This window comes from Capra hircus, chromosome 2 (genome assembly GCF_001704415.2).
Source record: "Capra hircus breed San Clemente chromosome 2, ASM170441v1, whole genome shotgun sequence".
NCBI classification, from domain to species: domain Eukaryota; kingdom Metazoa; phylum Chordata; class Mammalia; order Artiodactyla; family Bovidae; genus Capra; species Capra hircus.
The window spans coordinates 131297205-131314511 of NC_030809.1; the positions used below are offsets into that span (position 1 = coordinate 131297205).

Below are 17307 nucleotides of genomic sequence, written 5' to 3' on the forward strand. Positions count from 1 at the left end.
AGAACAACTTCCTTTTGAACACTTGGTAAGCTAAGGATGCTTGTTCTGATAATGTCTGGCAGAATTTCTATTCCAAAGAGATCAGGAAGAACTACGCAAAACCAATTACTTTCTATTTAGGGATTATATATAAGCTATTATACACACATACAGATTCAATTTTAATCTACTTTTAGCAACCAAGAGCTTGGCAATTTACAATAAATACCTTTATTAAACAACTGTTTGTACTAGCTAATTGTGGAAAATGTGCTGGCATTCCAACATCAGTAGGTTATACATATTTAAATTGTTCTTCCAAGAACAGAGACTAATCTAATTGGACATTCACACCTTTCCTTCCTTCCCACCCCTGCCCCAACTCCACACACACACACACACACACACACACACACACACACACACACACACACACACACACACACACACACACACACACAATTCACAGAAAAGCTAGAGTCTTAGTCAAAATGCTAGCTTAAAAGTAAGGATTAGAATTTGCTATCCCTGGATTTCTTGCTCATTGCCCTAAGTCTCATTGCCTTAACACATTTGTAAACCATTTAAATGACCTCTTTAGGACAAAACCCACCATTCCAGTTCTTCTCTGAAAATCGTTAACTGAAACATGACAAGAATTTGAACAGTGCCAATGTGATTGAAAAATCAACTAATCAACCTGGAAAGTAATTTACTATGTCTCTTTAGAATTAAAATATCTTTCTATCCTTATCTTAGAAATTTGTGTCTAGTAAAACTGCAATGTGTCTATCACAAAACAATGTTAATGTTTCTCTTCTAATAACATATTTTTAAAAAAAGAGGTAGAAAAGGGTAGGAGGAAGCAGGCATTAAGAAAAGTTTAATGGCCAGTACACAGTCTAAGGCCAAAGGAACTCCTGAAGCCTACTGATTTTGGAGAAACTTTCATTGCGGTGGGTAATGTGAATTATTATTGATATAAAACAAAATTAAGGCATACAGAGAAAAAGGCACTACGAAAAATTAACAATTAAACTGCTTTTCGTTAACATTTTAACCAATCTTAAGATTCAAATAAATATGAACATTACATTTGTAACAAAGGCCAAACTTCATATAAAACAGTAAGATCTCAAGAAATTTTCCTGATCTTAGTATAAATAACACTGTTGGCAGAATTCAGTTTCTATCAAATGTTTTGGGTATTTTAATAATTCAGACCAAAAGAAAATATTTTCTTTAAAAGAAAGAAGCAGGGGAAAAAAATACTATGTAATGGAATAAATGCCCCCATCACTGGAACTGTCTGAACAGAGGCTGGGTTTCGGAGGGAGTCCTGAGCGAGAGGCGGCCTGACCTGTGCACATCTCTCCAACTGGGGTGCTTCTACTTACTGTCTGTGGTTCAGTTTATCACAGCCAATGGCCACCCAAAATCGCTGTCCCCTCACCTCGTAAGTAATGACAGTTTAAAACATCATTGATGAACTTTTCAGAGTTAAGATATGTCAAAAAAACAATTGTTTGCCCATTTTTTCCTCCTAGACTGTGACCTCCTTACAGACAAGTTAATTTAATACCTGACACAGTAAGTCACAATATTGAATAAGTAAATGAAAAAGACTCACCATGATGAAAAAAAAAATTGATAGATCCCTATACTTGGCTGACACTAGGTGATTTTATATCAAACTATTGGTCCCAAATGAAATCACTGACAAAGAACTCTGCTGTGGGCCAAAGAGTCTGCATCCGGCAAATGTATTTGCTTTTGCTCCCAAGCTTGGTTGTCCCTATAAACTGTTCAAATTTTATTTTCTCAGTAATTTCATGTACCTTATTATACTTCCATCTCAGAAATATTACACACCAGACCTGACATATACAAGAACTGAAGTAGCAGAGAAAGCTCTCTAAAGAAATAATTTCACCTTTTACATGTAGCTTCTATTTGAAATAAGATAAAGACTCCTTCAAAGCCAATTCAATTTACTACGAAATAAGTTTTAATTTTTCTTTTATAGTTCAGCCTGTGCATTAACACTTCAATTCATATGAATTATGTAAGGTGGTCATGCCTTTGAAAACTTTCTAAGGCAGTAGTCTTCAACTGTTTCTCAGGTTAGAAACATGTTTTGTAAATGAGGAAAATTAAGGATCATCATATTTTCAAAGTCTGTATATTTTAAAATACATTTTAAAGAATTATCATCAAAATTTCTACTAGTCATTATGACATTTTCAACCCTTGAATTCAATATAACTTATGTGCAATGTAAAAGATCTCGTATTTGGTCCAAGCCTAAGTCATGCCATCTTGACTCTCTCAAGGCCTAAGTAGAAAGGTGTATCCTGAAAAGCGCGTAAGAGACTGCTAGTGAATCTTCTCCAGCACCAGAAAGTCTGCCACTACCAAAGCAGAACGCATTTTAAAGGCACAAAGTTAGCAGTCTGGTCATTTTCCAGCCTCAGCAAAGAAACATTACAGTATAGAAGAATCAGGCTGTGCATTTAAAAAGCAAAACACATTTATAGTCGTCCTAAAAAGTTCAAATTTCATTTGTTGATCCGTATCATTATTAGAAAGGAAAAAAAATGGAGTGTTATATTTAACAGCCCCTGATAGATGTGTTTCCTTTCAAAATTTTCTTTTTTAAATTAAATTTTGATCTTCCATACCTCACCCCATTAAGCTTTTTCGTTCTAGTAGTTTTTATATATATTAAATTTTTTGTGGTTTTTGGTACCTTTAACAACTTGTATGAAATAAATTCACATCACATTTTTATATAACTCTGTAAACTATTAGTCTATTCTTAAGTCTTTACATAAAGAACAATACTTTTCCATAGCTAATAATATTTTTCGTATAAAACAAAGGTCTTACACAGCAGTGTTAACATAGTAGTTTCTTTTCAGGTGATTTTATTTTCGATAGCATTTTGGAAAGAGAGAGAGACTGAAAAAAGCAAACACTTTGCTTTGGGTTTCACAGTCTCCAAAAGTCTCTCTTTAAAGAACACTTGTCTCATATTCTGCACTGCTGATTACCCTGACAGACCAAAATTGAGCCAAAAGAAAATCACAAGCACACAACACAAGGGAAGGAAAAGCCCACTGGTCCAGATACCACGGTCTTGCTCAAGTAGAAGAGATGCCTTCACTCATAAAAGATGAAGAAATTATAACAGATCCACATCCTTGGGGACTATGTTTATAGCACAAGATTCGGCAGCTGATTTTCTAGGGGGTGGGAGGTAGGCTATTAATTCACGTTCTTCCTTGCAAGCTGCTTCCTTTCATTACACAGGAATAGAAGAAGCTTTAACAGCTGTTATTTGTGCTTTGACTTCTTCTCAGACTAGCTAGTGGAATTTCAAATATTCCTACAGGGAATGCCAGATAGGACCTTGATACAGTAAACCAACATCTACTTAACTTCAGAAGCAAAGTATTTTAAAACAGTTCCTAAACAAGCATACCTTTTAGCAGAAAATAAAATACCCAAGTCCCTTATGAACCCCATGAAAGGCATCACATTGAGGGCCTCCAGGAAGAATACTATTTTCTAGACCCTTAAAGTACTTAGTGCTTGCTTTAATATGCTGAAAACATTGCAACTGGCCGAATCATTGCTATCATTCATGTTTTTCAGTAGCACAAGTCCATCAGAGATAGTGGGTTTCCCAGTAGTCTCTTTCTGCTTAATGTCCTTGGCTCTTATGCTAGAAATATCTGGCAGTTTTTAATCTTCGTTTAAAGTAGTTAATACTTAAGTTTTAATATGCCTTTCTTTTCTCCCAATTATGAATGAACTGACTTCCGAGGAAAGAATACATACATACAGATGGCTGAGTTCAACAGGCTCCAGGTTTAAGTTAATTTTATTTCCAAAATGAAAGTTACTGATTTGGGGGCGATATGCAGCTGGTAAGAAAAGGGTTGCTCCTTGCTGTTTGTACAGATCATTCACCCTTGACTTGAAGTAGCAATCTCTACTCTTGTAAAACCCTCATTATGCACTGTATAACTCTCTGAAATTTACTTTTTGCAAGGAACCTGCTTTGTACCATTTTCAGTCTATAACTAGGGCTAGTATTTATCTCAGGGATTCTCAACTTCAGCACTTTTAATATCTGGGGAGGACAATTCTTCGATGAGGAAAGGGAGGTGCTGTTCTTGTGTATTTTAGTTTCTTTAGTAGCATCCCTGGCCTCTAACCACTAGATGCCTCTAGCATCCTCTTTTTTATGACAACCAAAAATGTCTCCAGGCATTGCCAAATGCCAGGTAACATTATCCCCACCCCAGCCATGGAAGCCACTGTTTTACATGGTAACTGTTTTCTGAGATCCAAAGAACAAAGGTTTTCTCTCATGACATTAGCTTTTAAGACACAGATACTCCAGGTTAAACTCTCAGTTCCTAAAGAATGATTACCTGTGGGGAATCAGGAGCTAGAATCGGAAAGACACAGTATGCATGATTTCACTTCTCCTGCCCCTTAACGTTGGGGCTTCCTCCTCAGGTAAAGAACACAGCCTAAAATGCACTAAACCACACTTGGTTCTTTTCAGGATTTCTGCTGGCTGGCAAATGTGGCCTCTTCTACTCTCAGACATTTAATTAGAGCAGTCTTCTATCTTTTAATTTGAATTTGCTTATTGACTTCACATATCTGCTTTAAAATAAAACTATCTTTTTTAAGCAGAAAGCTATCCCTCAAGGTTTATAGATTCCAGTAATATGGATCTATTATAGTGTATTTGCTTATTATACTGGTTAGGATTAACAAATAAAGATACCTCTAGAGACTCATATTTTCTATCAAGATTCCTACTGAGCAAAAAGCTTGGTAGACAGAGGTTAGGATCTAAAGAATACAGTTACAAGAAGGAACCTATATTCTTTCAGTTGAGTACCTATCCTAAACTCAAGTTTAGGGCTCAACCTCGCAAATGAGAATCTATTTTAAATACTATCACTAAAAACTACAAATCATACATCATTGTTTTCTTCTTGTTTTCCATGTCTCCCCATCACTGCCAATCTGTCAGTGACACAGGGAAAGACTCTACAATCTTAAGGTATTCCAATGATTTTTTTGTACTAAAAAGAGCGACTATGTACTAAAGTGCTGTATGTCTCTGAACCACATCAGTACATTATAAAAATTAAAAAAAAAAAAGCTTCAAGTTCTTGTAAGGGAAAAAAGGATTAAATATAAAAAATTTAGGTTACTATTATTATTAATAATCAAATTTAACCAGGAATCAAGAGAAGCACTTTTCCCTCTTGTCTTTCTTCCTCCACACCTCTCTTCTTTATAAAAAAGGAAAAGTGCAGTCAGCGAGAAGGTGCCTGGACAGAAGGGAGCTGGGCAGAGGCGCCGGGGAGGCTCCCGGCCGCTAGTGGCAGTGCACAAACGTGTGCCTCAGAAGGTCGTCAGCCGGCGGCCTCAGTTTGGCCTCCACAAAAATCCGTTTGAGGAAGTCTCGAGTATAGTCGGAGACATGAGGTGGCAGCTTTGGGTTCGTTGGCTGAGTGGCGATTTTAAAGATGGCAGCCATCGCTTCAAACTCGGCCCAGGGAGGCTTTTCAGTTAGCATTTCTACCACAGTACAGCCCACGCTCCTAAGGGGGAAAAAAGACACCTTACACAAACATCATCCTCATGAAAGTCAGTTAACTACCCACGAAATGAGAAACGTGTGAAGCTCCTATACATTTAAGCGTGACTTGGTTTCCAGTGTTAAACTTCATTAGGAGGCTGTTACCATGGGCAACTGGGACTGAGGTCACAGCCCTCGGCGCCCTCACGGAGCCGCTGGGCTCTGAGGCTGACGTTCTACGCGCCTCTGAAGGGCTCCTGCTCCGGACCGTCCATACCCCCAGCAGCCCCAAGTGGCCTCGGAGCCCCTGTGAAGCGCCAAAAAGACGCAGGGGTGACTGAGGCCTCGGCTGGCCCAGCCAACAGCGGATGGCCGGACACCTGCTCCAGGGCACCAGGCCCCCCTCCCAGCCCTGGAGGAGAATCCACGAAGGTACACATGAAGACAAGCCGAGAGAAGAGCACTTCAGGGCAAGAATGATGCAGTTTAGATCGACTGACATGGAGACCTGACAGAAGGAGCTGAAGAAAACAGGGTTTTTAAATTTGAGGAGACATTTTTAAGTGAATTTGTGTAATCTTAAAGAAACATCTTTTTCCAAACTTGATATCAATCCCAAACCCAAACAATGAGAAAAAAGTTGTTTTAAAGATAAATATGCCTATAGTCACTACTGAACTTCCCCATAGGGATCTGTCAGGGATACAGTGCAGTTATAGGAAAAGTATTTTATGTATGCAGTCTCGAAGAAAAATTTGTGTTTTGAGTCTGCATTTCAATGAATTCTGACAGCTGTAGAAATAAATGGGAAACACTCAAATATTCTTGTTGCACCAAAAAGTTAAAATTTGTGGTACATGAAATGTTTTATAATAACTGTTACTAATAAAATGCCTTTTAGTGCATTATATTGACTCTTAGTTGAACCAACAGCCAACTTAAACATCTATGCAAACTTTAAAAAGTGCTTTTCTTTCTGAAAGCTGGTACTGTCTTAGAAGAGCTTTCCAAATGTAAAGTAGTGAAAACTGTAGCATATGATGCATTTGTATAACTTTTAATATTTGATGTTTGTTAAACTCCACTCTGGGCAATCAAAAATGGATAAAAAATAATGAGAATGAATTGGTGCTTCCCTCCTCCTTTTGCTATGATAAGAGAAAAGAAATTTACCATATTTATTTTTTTAACTTTGTGTTTTTGAATTGCTTTGAAGGCATATTTTCTATTGCTTATTACTTTAGAGCTGTGCTTCTCAAACCTGACAACACTTCAGAAATCTTTGCCTGGTCCCCACTCTTGAGATACTCACATTTAATTGTTCTGAGATGAGCTCTGGGTATAGCTAATTTTTAAGTACCAACCCTCCTCCTTCCTTCCATTTCTCAAATGTGTGGATAGGTTTGAGAGCCACTAGACTAACAGGTTAAATTTTTCCTATTTAAGGGAGATAATCAATTTAAAGCAATACCTTTAGTTTTGTTTCTATGTGGCTCTGTTGATGGCTTTGTTACAACTAAATTACTGTGTTACTATCTTATTAAAAAAACAAGCACTTATGTTTGAGCTAAAAACAAAAACCCAAACCTGTACTTTAAACATAAGAATCAACGAAAACAAACCACAATTTAAGCTCTCAAATTTGTTAGGCACAGAATATTATTCATAAGTTTTGCTCCATATAATTCTCTAGCCTGTCACTGAATGTGTTTTTTTGTCTTTATTTTACAAAAAATAGAAACATTAGAAATTCTCTTGTCTTTAGGTGCCTAAAATGAGTACCTATTAAGAACTTTACTCAAAAGAGCTCATGTAAGTAGCTGGGGCTGAGAAGCAGGCAGGAAAGACTCCAGAACTGCACAATGGAAAGGGTTTAGAGAACTGCTGACACCCTCTCAGGGTGCCTAACCTCAGGCTCAGGAGCTGGTGGGCAGTGAGAACTTGGTTAAGGAGGAACCAGAGTGACCTTTAGTGAACGCCAAGAGGAGGAACAGAGACTCCCCGCACTTCCTAGCTCTGCAGTGGTCACAGAGAGAGACCTTCTCTTCGCAACTTCAATAAATACCAATAAACACCAAAGGGAAAAAACCACTTTCCTCAGGGGGAAGTAGGAAATGACCGTTTTATGTTCTATCTTAAAATATTAAGCAGTTAAAGGTTAACTGAATTATAAGACTAACAATAAAGATTAATTACTTTAAAAGTTCATCCGGGAAATAAAATGAAGACAGCTTTCTAATGCTGAAATTTGCTTAAGAAGAAATTCTTCTCAAAGAATGAAAAAATGGTTTGAAAGCTCTATTTATTTGGTCAGTTATTAAGCCTCAAAGGGCATAATTAAAATGATATCAATCCTTGTAATCCTGACATCCTATTTCAAAAGTACAAAAAAGAATTTAAGTTCATTTCAATAATTTCCATCCTGAGTGGAAATATGTTAATAAGGTGAGTGTTTTCAGGCAAATCCCGCATCAAAACCTACCAGATATCTGCTTTTCTGCCATAGCCTTCTCCACTAATCACTTCAGGGCTCATCCAGTATGGTGTGCCTGTGACAGACTTCATTCCCGTCCCTGAAAGACAGATGGTTTGAAGCCGTTTGCTGGCCCCAAAATCTCCTAGTTTGACGTTGCCTGTTGAATCTCTCAGAATATTTGCACCTAAAACAAGAAATACCCTCATTTCATTATTTTTATTGGCAATCTGGAATATAACATAAAAGAAAATGGCAGAAAATTACTTAGACTCTTCAATCTGTCTCCAGAATCAGGCTGCTCTGCACCTCTGAATAGTACCTGGTTAATGCCAGGCGTATGGTCAGTGTGTATTAAAGATTTCTTACATGGAACAATGAAAATTTAGTGTCACTGTGTGTGCTTCAGGACCTAAGAAAAGGTTCCCCCACTGAAAAGCGCTGGTGCAAGCGGGAGGTGAGAACGCAAAAGAAGAGAAAGGGGGAAAGGACTAAGAATGGGAAGTTCAAACAAAAAGGAATGGAAGTTCAGAGAAGGATGATGAAGGCAATAGCAGGCTCTTGGCCCCAGCCTCTCTGTTATAAAGCAAGAAGCCCATACAAGATTATTTCCCTGTGAACCTAGCCTCTCCTCAGGAACCTCCGTAATCAAAATTTCTCCTTCTCAACTTCTATAGAGCACATTTTAAATCTATTCTAAGCAAGCTTCAAGGTTTCTGTTTTAAAATTTCATTTGCTTCTATAACAAACTTTTAACTTTATTTATTATAAACTGAACACGACTGCTTAGCTGAGAAGGTGTTTACAGAATCCTCCACTGTAAAGTTACTCTTTCCTCCTTTCCATACCAAGCTCTCTGGAAGTTCACTATTTGTATAAGTGAGAGAGAGATTATGCTCTGGGCTTAGTAGTTACATATAGTATTTGGAATTATTCTGCATGGGAGATCTGTCTCTTCGTTCCTATTTATTTGACCATCCATTTCTACCAATCTGAATATGTGGGTATTTATTTTGCACTTTGGGTTATAAACCAATGACTTTATTATTGTTGTTGTTGTTTTGTTTTTGTTCATGTTGTTCACAGCTCTGTCCACTGGGAGCCCTCTCTGCTGGCTCCTGTGTCCCTCTGCCGTAACTCAGTCATCGCACTCTCACTTCGTTGGATTTCTGGACTGTGTGTGTCAGCACTGCCTTATGTTCTGGAACTAGAAGATGCTCCATGCTCACTCTGTACCTCCTGCACCAAGTCTACAGTCCACCGTTTCTCCAAGGGACACTAGCTCCTTTAGTGGAGAATGGTATCAGAAACCAACAGTCTAGGAGCTAGGTTCATTTATTTTTATTCTCTATTTTCCCCTTTACCATTCTTTAAACTCAACCTTTTTTCTATGATTATAAGTCTAATTTCTTCATATATAAATTTCTAAAAAACTACTTTTAGTAGCTACATTTATTATTTGGAATTATTCTGCGTGGGAGATTTGTCTCTTTTTTCCTACTTATTCAACCATCTATTTCTACTAGTGTGAATACATGGATATTTATTTTGCACTTTGGTTATAAACCAATGACTTTACTATTTTTTTTTTTTTTTTTTTTTGCTCATGCTGTTCCAGCTAAGTTGCTGTTTTTAAACAAGCAATTTATTTTACTGACTTATCTAATTTTAGCTTCTAAGTGAAGTCACTCAGTCGTGTCCAACTCTTTGTGACCCCATGGACTGTAGCCTATCAGGCTCCTCACTCCATGGGATTCTCCAGGCAAGAATATTGGAGTGGGTTGCCATTTCCTTCTCCAGGGGATCTTCCCAACCCAGGGATCGAACCTGGGTCTCCTGCATTCCAGGCAGACGCTTTAACCTCTGAGCCACCAGGGAAGCCCTTAGTCTTTACCTAAAATCTTCCTAACCTTCAGCATATTTTAGATTTAAAAAAAGATTCCTTATCTGTCTTCTTCTTCTTTTTTTCTTAAACAGCCTCTAAGAAGGAATGTGAATAGTGGAGAAAAACCTTTATTATAGACTGGAGAGAATGCAAACTGTCCATCCCTACCATGAACTTCTGGCCCTGTCTCCTGTTCTCCAGCAAGTTTCCCAGTCTAGTCACTTAAGGCCTGTCTTGAGGGGAGAGCCAAGGACTCACGCTCTGCATGCAGAAGCCAAAGCATGCCTTGGTGCCAGCGACTCTCTACAGCACTGCCTCCCTGACGCCTCTCGCTGTGCCAGCGACTCTCTACAGCACTGCCTCCCTGACGCCTCTCGCTGTGCCAGCGACTCTCTACAGCACTGCCTCCCTGACGCCTCTCGCTGTGCCAGCGACTCTCTACAGCACTGCCTCCCTGACGCCTCCCATGGGCCAGCGACTCTCTATAGCACTGCCTCCCTGACGCCTCTCGCTGTGCCAGCGACTCTCTACAGCACTGCCTCCCTGACGCCTCTCGCTGTCCAATACTAAAAGAAGGTCTCTGTCAAAAAAAACCATGCTGCTGTGTCTAAAATATTTGAGCTGGGGAAGGATAACCAACAAGCCAGTTTTAACAGTTACCGCCTGGGCAGAAGCAGTCCCAGGCCGGTACACGAGGAGAGCTATCGCCGGGGAGTCATCACCTATGCTGAATCAATGTCCATCCTTACAAAGGGCGGAGGAAAACATGTATATAGCAGGTTCCCAGTATAGTTACCTAACTTTTTAAAAACTTACTTTGGACATGTTAAACTGTTAAGGAGACTTTTCAAAGACACACAAAAGCAGAGAGAACACTGCACGACCCTCTCACGCAGTCTCAGCAATCATCTGGGCAACTCTTCTAACCACACTAATAGCCACTCCTTCCCTCATATTATCTGAACTGAATTAAAGACATCATGATCAATAAACAGTTCAGTACATATCTTTAAAAGACAAGGACTCTTATCACACATAAGACAACAGGCAATAATTCCTTGATATTATTAAATATATACTCAGTGGTTTTCCTTTTTAAGTTTTTTTTTTTTTCTCAAAAAGAAAAAATCTGAATCCAAACAAGGACCTTATGTTGAGAATCACTGATACATCTTTTAAGTCTTTCCTAAAGTTCCTTCCAATCTTTTTTTTTATTCTTTGCAGTTTATGAAGAATCTAAGTTGTCTGCCTACAGTTTTCTTATTGTCTAGGTTTTGCCGAGCCCATCCTAAGGAGTCATTTAACATGCTGATCTGTTCTCTATAAATGTTCCATAATTTCACAATTTGGTGGCTGAATCTAGAGGCTCGATCAGACTCAGGTTCAAAAAGAATTTGGGGTGGGGGTGGGTAGGAAACTGCTTTGTAGACATAGTCTACAAATAGGAAGTATGCGATGACAGACTGTCTCTGTGAGGTGATGTTAGCAACCATTACTGTTTAGTGCATATATCTATTACTCCCACTACCAGTTGTAAAATGGCACGATTCTGTCATTTTCCCTCTTTGTTAGCCAAAATATTTTTATAAAGGTCATCCTCTATTTAGTCCTCAGTAGTATAGTTCATAAAAGAAAGGTTAAATAAAGAAGCCCTATTATGAAATAATGAGCTGGTTCCCTACTTTTCATTATGAACTCGTGAGTCTAAATTAAAAGTAAGCAACTAGCTTTCCTTTTCCCTTGCCATTTAAACACTGCTCATTCTGGGACTTCCCTGGGGGTGCAGTGAGTAACAATTTGCCTGCCAATGTAGGGGACACAGGTTCGATCCCTGGCCTGGGAAGATTTCATATGTAGCAGAGCAACTAAGCCCCGTGCACACCTACTGAGCCCACGTGCTGCAACTACTGAAGCCTGAGCACCTGGAGCTTGTTCCCTGCAATAAGAGAAGCCACAGCAATGGGAAGCCCTCAACACCACAGCGAAGAGGAGCCTCCACTCACCCAACTAGAGAAAGCCCACGCAAAGCAATGAAGGCCAAGAGCAGCCAAAAATAAATAAGCAATAAATAAATAATAAAACGTTTCTCTTTAATTAGGAAAAAAGTCTTTAAAAAGTTTAGAAAATACATAAAAAAAATATGAAGGAAATAAACAATTACCACTCATCCTGCTACTTGAAAATAACCACCATTAGTCATGTGAAAATTGTTCTACATCATACTTTAAGTTTATAAACTTGAGATCATACTGTATGTTCAATTTTATATCTTACATTTTTTTTTATCAATATATATTTGCCCTATAATGTTTTTCTGTCTTTGTGTTTTTCTCTTTAAGCTTTTTTTTAAGGGGTCTCAAATTCTGTGACAGATTTTTGTTCAAGTTGTTTTCATTAAAAAGTACTGATTTTTAAAACTAATAAACTGCCACACACAAACCATGATCCACAAAAACATTCTCTCTTCCTTTGGAAGGTTTTACGATGCACTGCTGTCATTAACCAGTCTTTGACTATTACTTAAATGTCCAATTGAGACAAACCGTTCTGAGACCGTTCTTCCACCACTGATTAAAACTGGGGTGGCAGGTATTGGGGATAAAATTCATTTAGCCTTCTGAGCTTTCTGGGCAGACCTGGTGACCTTGCCAGCTCCAGCTGCCTTCTTGCCCACTGCTTTGATGACACCCACAGCGACCATCTTGTCTCATGTCATGCACAGCAAAACAGCCCTTATGTTTTTAAATCAGCTTGCTTCCAACTTCCTCATGTTACTGGCAAGGTCAGAAGAGGATCCACTTGAACAGGTAGCTCCCCTCAGTTCCTTTATCTTATCTTATTATGAAGGCTAAAGAGAAACTGGCTTGAATAGAGATTATTACTAATAGAATAACTTACAGATCATTTCCCTACAAAGTATAGGGCATATACTTAATTGAAGTACACTTGACCTACAACACTATGTTAGTTCCACGGTGTACAACACTGCGATTCAATACTTCTATACATTATAAGATGGTGACCACCTTATGCAGTTCTTGGCTTTCAGGTTTTGAACTTGACATCTGAGGTCTGCCTAAGCAGGGAAAATCTTGAGGTGAACAACAGGCTCCTATTTCTTTCAGATCATGAGTCACATTGCCATCCTCTTAGAGTCACTAGGCAAGTCCACTCTGTACATGTGACCCCGCTCCAGCATTCTACAGCAGACTCTACTCCATGACCAACAGTGGCTCGGAATATTCTCCTTAGTCCGACTCTGGCCATATTCGGGGTGTGACACACCACAGGAAAGAAGTAACTTCCTGGTAGCTCGTAAGAGCGCCCAGAAAGACTGATGAAAAACTTTAAGAACTTGCTAATCAAAGCTCAGTCTTAGGCTCTCTTACTCTCTTAAGTAATGAGGTCCATTTCCCACAGTTTTAAATACAATCTCAACACACATCGTCACTGTAACTAACTTTTGAGTGCTTTCTAGATACCAGGCATGATTTTAAGGATGCTACACAGATTAACTCATTTAATCCTTATAAGAACTCTGTGATTTGTACACTATTATCACCCTCCTTAAAAATGAGGAACTGAGGATTTCCCTGGTGATACACTGGATAAAAATTCACCTGCCAGTTCAGGGGACATGGATTCAATCTCCAATCAGGGAAGACTCCATACACCTCAGCAACTAAGCCCATGCGCCACAACCGCTGAGTCTGTGGACCTAGAACCCGTCCTCCAAAACAAGGGAAGCCACCACCGGGAGAAGCCCATGCCCCTCAACTGAGAGCAGCCCCTGCTTGCCGCAACCAGAGAAAGTGCGAGCGCAGCAACGAAGATCCAGATCAGCCAAACTGATTTGAAAAAACTGAGGCGCTGAGGCACAGAGAGACCAAGTGTCTTGTCTAAGATTACACGTGATGATGGATAAAGCCTGAATGTGAACTGGGTCAAATCTGAGCCCCTACTTTTTTTGATTCTTTTTAATTGGAGGATGTTTTACAATCTGTGTTGGTCTCTGCCATGCCACAGGATAAGTCAGCCATAACTATACATACACCCCTCCCCACATACCCCTCTGTGTGTCACAGAGCTCCAGGCTGTGATCACTGTGTTACACTGTCGCTCCCCACCGGCTATCTATTTTACACCTGGTAATGTGTATGTCTCAATGCTCCTTTCTCAATTTGTCCCACCCTCTCCTTACCCCTATTCCTAACCACTATGTTCTAAGCCTGTGCACTGTGTATGAAAATATGTCTCATTGTTAGGCTCATTTGAACTTTACGGATTCTGTGACTCTCCACAGGAGAGCTTCCCTCTTTTAGAAACCTGAACAACAGGACTAGCTGGAATTGTTTTCCTATGGCATTGCAGAGGTAGGTGAATTGATTTAAATGTTAAATTTCTTAACCATAGCACATTTCCATTAAAAAAAAAAGAAAAAACTGAGTACTTAAAAAACACCTTACTACTTACCTTTTATATCTCTATGAACAATCATATTACTGTGCAAATAATGAACTCCCTCAAGAATCTGACGGGTGTATTTCCGGGTCACATTCTCAGTAAGAGCTCCATATGCTTTTAATTGGTCCTTAATGGAGCCCTAGGAAAAAAGAAAACAAAAGAAAACTATAGTATGGTTTGAAAGGAAAAGTACTGGTAAATATTTTTAAGATCTGTGTACCTATACTTATCTGTTATTCTTACTGACTAAATGAAGTGCTCTTTGTTTTACTTACTTGAAGCTTAGTTGACATACACTGTCATGTTAGTTTCGGGTATATAACATAATGACTCAACATTTACATACACTGCAAAATGATCACCACTGTGGTCACTCCTGGTGACCATCTACCTCTGCACAAAGTCATTACAGTATTATTTGACTATATTCCTTATGCTGTATATTACATCCCATGACTATTTAAAACTAGACGTTTTAATTTAGAGAATCCTAGTGAATGACTAGAAGGCTCTAACTGAAGAACACAGGAATTCTTAGGAAGGACATTATATGCCATTAATTTAACACAAAACTCTACTGTATTTCTGGACTAGAACTGTGAAAGAGAAGTGGCATAGCTCAAGAAAGCCTTTAAATTATTTCTGACTGATACCCTTGTTTCTGTGACTGCGCTGGTTCCATCTCCTGTTCTCTTGCAATTATTACAATTCTTAAAATTCTCCAGTACCTTTGTCTTGCTTGTTTCTGCCCTGAATACATTCTTTACCTTTCCTACTTGTTCTTCTACGTATGTCCTACTTCAGATTTATTTGTTCTTACTTTGTTTCTAGAACACTGTTTTATTGATATCTGAAAACTTACTTCTCAGGAGAAAGAATGGGTATGATTAGAAGATCAGAACACACATATAAGATTTTAAAGTTTTTCTTTTATATACTCACCATTTTAGCTCAAAACATGAGAAAAATACATTTAAAAGGAATTTCTAATTTTCTGAAGTCTTTTTAGGCAGGTGCTATTTCTGAGAACAGGGAATCAATCTGAGGTAAGACATAGGCATCTGAATTTTGAAAAAGCTTCTCTGATAATTCCAATGTGCAAATTTGATAACCACCACTTTAAAAGATACAAATAAAATGCTTCCTGAGGGACAAAATCTTTTCCTTTAAAGAAAAAATATATCCAAATGTTCCCTTCTTTCAATTCTTGTAAACTGTGTACTCTGTCATATAAAAATAGATCCTTGGATTTTGCAGACTTAGCCATATGTTGTTCCCACTATTCTGAGCAATCCCTGAAGGGACAGCAAGATGCTGGTCTGCTAACCCTGACTTGCAGACATGTATTGAAAGCCTTAGACAGTGAGTCAAGCCAGGCAACCAGGCATACCTACAACTCAATGTGGCTTATCGTTCAGCCAACTTACTATGTCTCTATTGTAGTAATGCACAAAATAACACAGAAAGACTGAGCTTTCCAAATCATAAGCCCCCAAATACTTGTAGGCTGCAAATGACTGTCAGACTTTTGCATCCTCTGGGTCCTCGGGCAGCTAGGCCAGTGGCCCATGGTGCTAACAGCTCTCTCAGTGTGTCTGTATACTGCTATGTAACATGAATATGTTACCTTCTTCAGTGTGAACAACTGGAGTGGGCTGGAAAGCACTGTGCCAGATAAACTGTGTGTGTAAGAGTAACAGAAGTCGACTGCTAATACAGGCACTGGAGATAAAAGAAACGTACAGTTCTGATATGAAAATAGTTCTAGATTAACTAAAAAATGGAATGCTATATTTGGGAAAATTGAAGAATGACGTTTCTGGCAAAGCTTGAATCTAGGGGCATAAAGGGGTCCATTATACCAAATCTACTCAAGGAAATTATACAGAATTCACAGACCTGGAGATTCAGCAAAGTCTAGGAACATTTATGTCCAGTCCATATATGCCATGGGTTTAACATACAAGAACTATAATTAATCTAGTAACATGCTTTTCAAATTCAAGGACTGATAACCTATACTTTGAAAAGATAGCTATCTTCACAAAATCTCATCAGAAATATGATCTAATATCTTTTCCTGAATAGTCCTAGTCTTAAGATTGCTAAATATATAAAGATTACTTACATCTCTATTTGTGACATAAATTGGTTCTAGCCAACAAACCAATTTAATTAACTTTATATTCAACAGTCTCCATCACTAGTCACATTTATTCATAGGTATTTAATTTACATATTTACTGCACAAACAGTAATGGAAATCTGAATAAGAGAAAAATCAATCACAATACCAACATAATACATTTTCATTTTTTTAGTTTCTTCTGTTATTTTTCAAATACAGATACTTTTAAAATACCATTACCAATATTAAAAAGCATTTTATATTCTTTTTCACTCTCAAAGTACTTCCTACTTCCTCCAACTTTGTTACTTGGTTTTCACAATTTTAAATATATATTCTCCAGTACAATGTCATCATAATTTACTCCCACTGAGTGAACTGATATTTCCACTTTTCCTATTACAGACAATACTAAAATAAAGGTACACAACTTTCTTCTTCTTTTGAATTATTTCTGTAGACTAAATTTTAAAGAACAATTTTTACACTGCCAACATAATCTTTGAAAATGAAACAGCAGCAATGATGAATAACAATGATGTCAGTATAAACAATTATTCATGAAGATAAAAATCAAAATAAAGTTTACTGTTGCTCTTGTAAGACTGAGGATGGTTAAAACCATTACAATCAGTTCTCTATATTCTCGAACTCCACATCTGCAGATTCAACCAACTACTCACTGAAAATATTTGGAAAAAAATTTCCATAAAGCAAAACTTGAATTTGCTGCACTGGCAACTATTTATACAGCATTTTACAGT

The 17307-nt window shown here is 38.2% G+C and overlaps 1 protein-coding gene and 1 non-coding gene across 2 annotated transcripts in view; both read right to left on the minus strand.

Moving 5' to 3' along the window:
* The window catches only part of MAP3K2 (mitogen-activated protein kinase kinase kinase 2), a 90337-nt gene continuing 75907 nt past the window's right edge, over positions 2878–17307 (minus strand). Inside the window, exons 15-17 of the mRNA XM_018065799.1 lie at positions 14425–14554; positions 8076–8253; positions 2878–5615 (exon numbers count right to left, since the gene is read on the minus strand). Coding sequence (XP_017921288.1) covers positions 5390–5615; positions 8076–8253; positions 14425–14554 — 534 coding nt within the window. The 3' untranslated portion in view covers positions 2878–5389. The remainder of the gene's footprint in view (positions 5616–8075; positions 8254–14424; positions 14555–17307) is intronic.
* Positions 9873–9944, minus strand: TRNAS-GGA. The gene has a single exon. It is a non-coding gene; the product is annotated as a tRNA-Ser (tRNA).